The following is a 9068-nucleotide window of genomic DNA, read 5'->3' on the forward strand; positions in this document are numbered from 1 at the left end:
ATTAGTGGTCTTTATCATGCTGTAATTTTTAATTCCAAACTCTGTTCTCGGTTTGTAATAGTAATATAGCCGTATCTTTTCTCCCCTCAGAACCTGCTGAGGCATCTCCGGGCCCCCACCCGAAGGGGGACGATGAAATTAGAGAAATGGCCGAAGCTATTATGGATAAGGTTGTCAACCAACTTTTGAACGAAGCTGCAGAAATAGTGCTTAAAGAGGATTGAATGCCATTGTAGAAACATTTGAAATGTAAAAATGTGTAATATATTGTAACTTTAAATGTGATATACAATCTATTTATAGTTTAATTCTTTACGATGCATGAAACTTTGCATACATACCATTTTTTGAGCCTTCGGCGAAAAAACACCTTCCCTTCTTTTCATGCTTCGTGAAGAAAATCTTCTCTATAAGAATTTGCTTACTTTTCTGATAAAAATGTCCAAGCTTCGTGAAATATTCTTCGAAGCTGTAAAAAAGTTTTGTGTTGCTTTTCCGAAGAAGCTACACTTCATGCCGATTTGCCTTGTGCCTTAGCGTGATTTTCTCTTTCCCAAAATATGTTCCGAAGGTCAATACTATATCCCCTTCTTGTTCCAGATGCATTATGCTATATGATGCTTATGTTATGCAAAATGATGTGATGATGTTATGTTATGCAAAATGATATTTGTGCCGTAGATTCATATCCCTGTGATAAAGAACACACACTTTTTATATCAGCGCTGACTTTTCGCTGTAAGCCTCCCTTAGGAGCTTCTTCGCCTTTTACTTTCAGCGGAATCAGCGTTTATTTTTCGCTGTAAGCCTCCCTTAGGAGCTTCTTCGCCTTTTACTTTCAGCGGAATCAGCGTTTATTTTTCGCTGTAAGCCTCCCTTAGGAGCTTCTTCGCCTTTTACTTTCAGCGGAATCAGCGTTTATTTTTCGCTGTAAGCCTCCCTTAGGAGCTTCTTCGCCTTTTACTTTCAGCGGAATCAGCGTTTATTTTTCGCTGTACGTTTAGAAAACTTACACTGCGCTCCCTTAGGAACGACTTTTTACTGCTTCGAACAATTTGTACTGTGTCCATTAGATCAAAATTTTTGATAATACAAAGATCCTTCAAATCAGTATAAGTTCGTATGCTTCGGCAACTCGAGCCTATGGAAAAAACATATTTTTATTATGGTAAAAGACGGAAGTATTACAAGAAATTGAAATTCAATTAAAGACATTTAAACTCTTCATAATTGTTCCTTATTAACAAAAGGGTAATAGGGAATGTAGAAAACGCAAAAGAACTGCTATTGAGGTAGGATATTCGTCAGTAAATGTGCTTCGACTCTGGCATAGTGCTATTGACTATGCGAGCTTCGGACTCCTCTCTGAAGTCCCGCTGAAGGTTAGTGCGCTGACTCCCTTCTGGCTGCTGACCTCTTTGAATCGGCGGTGGCGGTGGAGGTTGCTGCCAGGATGCTTGGGATTGGCTTGCCGAAGCAACAGAAGCTGCAGGGTGGTTGCCTACATATTCTGGAATATAAGGTGAGTGATACGAAGCAGTATGCATGACCTGCTTCGGCTGACTCTGTTGCGCTGATGCTTCCGCTATTTCCTTCTGCTTCTGGATGGTAACATGGCACATCCTGGTAGTATGGCCCTTGTCTTCACCACAGAACAGGCAATATATTTTTCTTGGCTGGTCTCCAAACCTTCCCCCGAAGCCCCTGGCGCCTCTGCCCCTTGGCGCTGGCGGCCGAAAAGAACTCTGCTATTGGGCCGAAGCTTGTGAAGAGTGTTGTGGCCTTTGCTGCTGGCTTCCTCGATCATCAGTTTGAGCAGAGTTATGGATTGACCTAACATGCCTCGGGTGAAATCTTCCTCCGAAGCCCCTGGTCATTTCAGAAAACCTGAATGCTTCCTCCCTTCTTTGGCGGAAGTCATTGTCAGCTCGAATGTATTCGTCCATCTTCTGGAGCAGCTTCTCCAACGTTTGTGGTGGCTTCCTGGCAAAATACTGCGCTGATGGCCCTAGCCGAAGCCCCTTAATCATGGCCTCAATGACAATCTCATTGGGCACTGTCGACGCCTGTGCCCTTAGGCGTAGAAACCTTCGGACATACGCCTGAAGGTACTCTTCATGGTCCTGGGTACACTGGAAGAGAGCCTGAGCGGTGACTGGCTTTGTCTGAAACCCTTGAAAGCTAGTTATCAGCATATCCTTCAATTTCTGCCAAGAAGTGATTGTTCCTGGCCGAAGAGAAGAGTACCAAGTCTGAGCAACGCTCCTGGCGGCCATGACAAAAGATTTTGCCATGACTGCCGTATTGCCACCATACGAAGATATAGTTGCTTCATAGCTCATTAGGAATTGCTTCGGGTCTGAGTGACCGTCATATATGGGGAGCTGAGGTGGCTTGTAAGACTGTGGCCAAGGTGTAGCCTGCAATTCTGTTGAAAGAGGAGAAGCATCATCAAAAGCAAAGTTTCCATGATGGAAATCTTCATACCAGTCATCCTCATTGTGGAAGCCCTCCTGATGAAGCTCTCTGCGTGGAGGCCTTCGGCTTTGATCATCTTGAACAAGATGACGAACCTCTTCAGAAGCTTCGTCTATCTGTCTCTGAAGATCAGCTAGACGAGCCATCTTCTCCTTCTTGCGTTGAACCTGCTGCTGAAGGATATCCAGGTTTTCACTACTAGAAATATTCTTATTTAAGACGCACATTTTAAGACGGATATTTGTGTATTTTATAGAAGCGTCTTTTATTATATGGCGATGAGTAAGATAAGACAGTTTTTTAGAGATCCGTCTTTAATAAAGAAGTGTTTTGAGACAGTTACATCATAAGAAATGTCTTATATTAATTTAAGACAGATTGTTATTGAAAATTGTCTTAAATAAATATACTTTTTGAGTCATTAACATTGCAAGAATTGTCTTAGATTTTGGTTACTATATTAGACACTTCTATATATGAAACCATCTCAAATAAAGATATTATTAGAGTCGTATAGACTATACGGACTGTCTTAGATGTTAGTGAGTATACTAGACACTTCTAAATATGAAACCATCTTCGTGTGATATTTCTGATAAGAAGTATTGTGAGAAAACATAGTAAATAATGAATTTGTCTTAGTTTGATGATATACATGATATAAAATTTAAAACTTATCTGTGCAGCTTGACATAGATGGTAAAATAGACCCACATGTGACCCAATCATTGATGCGTCACGCATCAGACCTAAATCGTCATTTTGCTTTAATTTCTATCATTTGCGTACCTAGATATTTAGAAAGGTATACCAATTCTATATTGAATATATCAGCACCTTACATTTACATTGTCAAACTTAAAAACCCGGCCACTTCTCTCTACTCTAGATCTCACTGCTGCGCCGTAGCGCTAGTGCCGCCGCCCGCTCACCCTCATCCCCTAGGCCTCCACTTCTCTGATTGGGGCGACTTCATGGCGAGCGGGCACAAATCCGACATGGGCGCCTCTGCTCCGACGACCGCTCTCTCCTCTGCGCCTCCACTGCCCCTCTCCCTGTTAGGCGGCGACAGCAAGGAGGAGGAGGAGGAAGGGTTGGCTGGGCCACCGTCGGCACCACGCGAGGCACGAGCGCAACCGCGCCTATGAGTTCCATAGCTCCGAGCCGTCGACGCTAGGCGGCAGTGCCCTCGTCTGGACCTGCCCGCGCCCAGGCGGAGCCGCCGCCGACCCGAGATCTGCCTAGGTCGCCCGCCTGCTCTGGATGACCAAGGTCACCTCCGCGGACGCTGAGCAGCTGAGCTCCTCCCGCGAAGGCGTGAACCCGCCCCCAGCCGAGGCACTGAGCTCCGCCCTGCCCCGCTCGGGCGTGCCCCTGCACAGGCCCAGCCGCCTCGCTCCTGTTTGCCGCCACGGTTCCAGTAACGACGAGGCTGAGCGACAACTCCAGTGTCCCGATGTGTGACCCGAGTTCAACTCCTCTTTCGTCGACCTCGAGATCCCAGGTACTATGATACACAGCTACCTTCTCGCAACGTGATGTGGGATGAATTTTGACCTGTAGGTTGAATAAGTGAAGTGGATGAGTCAGATGGTGGAGGAGACAGTGTGTAGGAGCAGCCTGTTTATGTGGCCGTAGTGGATCTCGCATGTAAGTCTAGTCCATTCAATGATAATCATACGCACAACAAAATTTTCTTTTGGATGGCAAGATAGCTCGTTGATCTTGTGTGATGTGCTATTAATTAGTTCGGGACTTGATGGTTTCCATCTCTGAATGCCTTCAGGTTCCGAAGAGTTCCTGGAACTCATCAAGAGTGCACTTCTTACAGCCCTAGAAGGTATGGAATTCTAATCATTTTGGATTTCCTTCATATTTTGGTCCGTTTAATAACTGTGTTATTTGTGAGTTTAGGGAGTACTTCTTACAGCCTGTTTGTGTTATTTGCACTTCTTACAGCCTGTTTGTGAGCTTGGTATTCCTCCTGAAAACATCACTGCAAACCAATTGTTATTTGGCACATTGAGGGAGTACGCCGGATTTGATCCCACAGAGCCCACTTCACGCAGTGGGGGTAAAGCAAAAGCAGTGCAGCAAATAAAATAGGTTTAGTTAAACTGTATATCTTTTGGTTGCAGCTTTTTAATTCTTACTAGTGTGCTAACCTTTGTTTGTGTTCAGGACCATGGCTACAAGACAATTGTTACAATTGGTGATGGCGCAACTGATCTGGAGGTAAATGGCAGGATAATACCTTTCAAACTTCTATCCTGGCAATAGTTATTAACATGTATAATATGCCTGGTTGGGTAAACATTAGTTGTTGACACTAACCCCATTTTTGCAATGATATGGATATCTCCTGGCTGATTCGATTGATGAGGCACGCAAACCTTTCTCGCTGTTTGTGTTTGTCACTGAAATTCTGTAGTGTTGTTTCTCTTGTTCAGATAGAACAAGATAGAAATAATAGGTGAGTGAACTTGTGCAAAGATATAATTTATTAGGGCATGGCAATGAGTGGGTCAAAGAGTTAATTTTGCTTAAGGCCTATCGAAAAGAAATTGGTTTGATGCTACCGACATCCGGCAGCTGTTCTTTAGTGAATTATTTCAGAGAAAGAAATAGTAGCAAATGTATGCAGAGTAATGATACAAGACTTCTATTACGTATCAGTGAATAGCATTTTTATCTACAATACTGTACCAAAATAAAAATATATGAAGTTACCTTAATCCGCAGTGTCATTTGCAGGCTCGGCAACCTGGCGGAGCAGACTGTGTGCCGCCAGAGCTAGTGGAGGGAGGCGGGTCATTCGATTCGCCATGCTTAGGATTGGAGAATCAATAGAGTAATAGTATATACATGGTGGGGAGTGAAACCAACAGAGGAAGAATCCGTTCTTGATCAAAATTAGTCGACTGCTTGGTTCGTCGTCTGCGTGTTCGATCGGAGGTTGGCGACGCCTTGGCGTGGGCGCTTTCCGCAAGAAAGCAAGGAAATTGGTCGGCTTCTACGCTACCAGTCCGGTCCACTTCGTTCACCTTTCCCTTTCGGTGCCACCAACATCTAACTGTACATGCATGCTTGCTTAGTGCTGACCGCCGCTAATGCGCTGGATATTTCTGGGAGTGGAAACGAAAGTGTACTCTGAATTTCAAGTTCCTGTCAAAAGTAAGATCCTCTGACGAAGGTGTGTACTCTGAATTTCAAGTGCCAACAATCTATGTTTTCCAGTCAAAAAGTATTACATGGTGCCCGGCTGTTAGCTTCTCCTTTTCAGTTGTTGCCCTTGCCGGCCTGGCATTTGTTCAACCTTTCCTCTCTCTCTCTCTCTCTCTCTCTCTCTCTCTCTTTCTGCTACAGCCATTTTACTGATGATAACAGTGCTAATTGGTCAATTTCACATATATTTAAATATATATATATATATGGAGCTAATACTGGTGAAGTAGTAGGTGTGGTTGTGATCATGCATAAACTAACTGTTGCTGCCACATGGATTGGAGAGGGAGATCGATCCACAGGTTGGTTAATGGCCCATGCATACCACCACACCTTGTTCCATGATTCTTCCTTTATTTTTCATGAAGTGGTGATTAGATGCCTAGCTCCCTGTTCTATGTTGCTATAGCTTGGTTAGCTAGGGTCACTGTTTGTCTGACAGCCAGCAATTCTTGACAGCAAAACTTGGGTGCATGTGCTAGCTACGTACAACTGGTTAAATACACATAGAGACATCACTTATTCACATGTGCATCATATATATATATATATATATATATATATATATATATATATATATATATATATATATATATATATATATATATATATATATATATATATATATATATATATATATATATATGGTACAGTAGTGCGGTGTTATTCTTATAGGCTATTTTATTTTTTTCAATAGTTGTTGTGTCTGTTTACAGATAGTCCCAACTTGAATTCTTTATAGACAATTGGCACACGCATGGTTCAGAAAAACTATACCTCTCCTCATGGCTCTGTTGTTGTCCTTGACTTCGTTCTTTTCTCTGATTCTTTATTGGGTTGAGCGAGGGGTAGCTAAAAATAGGATGCAAACTAATGCTGTCCAGTTTCAACATAATGTAAGTTATGTGCTATTATATCTATTTGATGCCTTCATGCATTTCTTAGTACTCAACATGTTTTCTCCAATCCACTTATCTTACAAACTTGTCTTCTTATGAGTTAGGTACTGTTTGTTTAATAATGTAAGTTAGGCACTGTTTGTTTAATAATACCATGTCCATAGTTTACAAACCTACTGTGCAGTTTTTACACATGCACCACCACACTGCTTATGAGCTGTCAATCTTACCTTCTGGGATTGTCTTTGCAGAAAATGGTATCATTTGTCAAGTGCATGTTAGGACTTGATGCTGTTGTTTGGGACATTATTGGGTCGTCATTGTTGGAGAAAGTTGTGTATCTACTTACAGAATTGGATGTATGCTCCTTTCCTTTTGTATGGCTACGTAATCTATATTGCAACTTTTGTTTTCTCTTATTGGTTGATTGGAATTATGCAGGTTAATATAACATGGGAAGATATTCTTCAAGATGAACACAACAAAGGTATATTTGACATGGAGCTTGAGGATTTGGCTGAGGATGAACATAACCTTGGCCGCACAAGTGTAGAGACTTGAATTCATATATACTTAGTTAGGCTCAATGTTAGCATAAACAGTTGATGAGCAAGTTTTCCCATTAGTATTTTAGTTTGAATTTAGAGTACAATTATGTATGAGTTATTTGATAATGCTTATTTATGAGATATTGAATGGTGTTTATCTATATTGTATTAATTATAGTGTTATTAAATATATGTGTTTGTATTTTTCTCTTTTAAATTATTATAATGCGGTAATTGAAGAATGTATTGACATGTAAGTCATTTCGTTTAAATCTTAATAAGACAGCTATCGAAACGTCTAATATGAGTCTCCTAAATAAGACGGTTTCTAGAACGTCCAATATTAGCCTTCTAAATAAGATGGTTTTTTCTGTTGTGAGTGTCTATTATTATAGGATATTCTAGTCAGTTTGATAAATACTTTGTGACTTATAATGTTCGTAATTTTCGATAGTTCTTTAGAAGAAGTGTCTTAAACAAAAACCTAATTTAAGACGGTTTATTGGACAAAATGACTTAAATAAATGCCTTTTTAGACGGTAATAAATTAAAAATTGTCTTATTTAACATCTTTTAAGACGGTTTGTAACCATCTTAAAAATGAAATATCTTTTGCGACTCCATCAAATTTGGACACTTCATAAGCGTCTTAATAAATAAAAATTAACCATCTCATATGACTCGATTTGTAGTAGTGTTTGGATTTCCTGATCTAGGTCATCCTCCGGAGGTGTTGGACTGACAGCCTTCCTCTTCTGGCTTCGGGCCTCTCTAAGAGAAAGGACATCCTGATTGGGATCAGCGGCTGTAAAGTACCAGCCCCTGTCGCTGAAGCTTTTTTCGGCGGCATGACAAAGGTGATGCTTGCCGAAAGTGTTCAAGACTCAAAAAATGGAAGTGAGTTCACCGGAGGTGGGCGCCAATGTTGGGGACTTGTTCTCAAATGCTATGAATCAAGAACAAGGCAACATAAAATGTTAAATATCAAAGCCCTTCGTCCCTTGAATCATTATTTCCCTTCAGATATAATGAATCTGGGACGAAGGTCATGAAGGACATACCTTCATGATCATGATAAAGAAATAGACAATATTCATGCAAAGTATAAGGTGTAACATAATTTATATGAACATGATTATCAACCTATTTTTATTTATATCACTTGTGTAAACAATAATAAATTGTAAGTGTACCTTCGGCTTGAAGGAGTAAGAATACATGTGTGACGCAAAAGTAGATGCCAAGTCAGCGTGTCCAGTACGGGAATACTGTTCACCTATTTATAGGCACGGGTCGCAGCACATGCAAAATTACATTAATGCCCTTTACATTTATCAATAACTCTATAGTAATTCTTCAAGGTCTGATTCGGCTTTTCATCTTTAAGTCGGTTTCCTCTTCCTGCCGTTATACCGAAGCTCTTCTGCACATAGCTTCGTGATTGTCTTATCCTTCGTCGTGATCGCCGTCCCAGTCAAGCTTCGTCTTAACCATGTTCTTGTATACTCGCAATCTGTCTTCGAAGGTACCTGTTCACATATTTTTCTTGGAAGACATAATCAAATTACGTTTTTGAGGACCTTCGGAAGCCGAAGGCCCCCAACAACAGAACTTGTATTTTTCTTAGATTCATATTAACATATCATGTTTTCTCCCAAGGGTTGGGATGGTTTCTCGTTAGGATTATTTTTCTAAAATTTTCTAAGTTCTCATTGTTTTTAAGAAATAAAATGTGGTGCATTTCTTTTGTACTAACAAAGGATTTAACAAAATTTTCTTGTGATCTATGTTACTTAAGTAAGCCAGGAAAAATGTGAGTACCCCCTGGTTCTTGTTTTAAATCCCCTTTTTCATTTTCTCAATGTTTGGGTAAATGCAAGTTTTAATGGTTAATCCCTCCTTAATCTAGTGTACTCAA

At 40.8% G+C, this 9068-nt stretch overlaps 1 protein-coding gene and 1 pseudogene across 2 annotated transcripts; one reads left to right on the forward strand and one right to left on the reverse strand.

Annotated features, from left to right (window-relative positions):
* Window positions 1–3326: 3326 nt before the first annotated feature.
* LOC118476686 (uncharacterized) lies at window positions 3327–4147 on the reverse strand. Its single transcript, XM_035966280.1, has one exon. It carries the CDS (start codon window positions 4126–4128, stop codon window positions 3652–3654), a length of 477 nt encoding a protein of 158 aa, XP_035822173.1. The 5' UTR covers window positions 4129–4147; the 3' UTR covers window positions 3327–3651.
* On the forward strand, window positions 3376–7339 carry LOC100216866 (uncharacterized; annotated as a pseudogene). Its single transcript, NR_145321.1, has 9 exons — window positions 3376–3936; window positions 4042–4128; window positions 4265–4318; window positions 4438–4584; window positions 4660–4713; window positions 5233–5671; window positions 5937–6005; window positions 6854–6961; window positions 7044–7339. The product of NR_145321.1 is annotated as an uncharacterized protein (transcript).
* Window positions 7340–9068: the final 1729 nt, after the last annotated feature.

Source organism: Zea mays, chromosome 3, assembly GCF_902167145.1.
Source record: "Zea mays cultivar B73 chromosome 3, Zm-B73-REFERENCE-NAM-5.0, whole genome shotgun sequence".
Classification (NCBI taxonomy): Eukaryota; Viridiplantae; Streptophyta; class Magnoliopsida; order Poales; family Poaceae; genus Zea; species Zea mays.

Excerpts from the sequence above, each read along its gene's own strand:
- LOC118476686 (XM_035966280.1), bottom strand. The coding sequence starts at position 4,128 with ATGCGAGATCCACTACGGCCACATAAACAGGCTGCTCCTACACACTGT.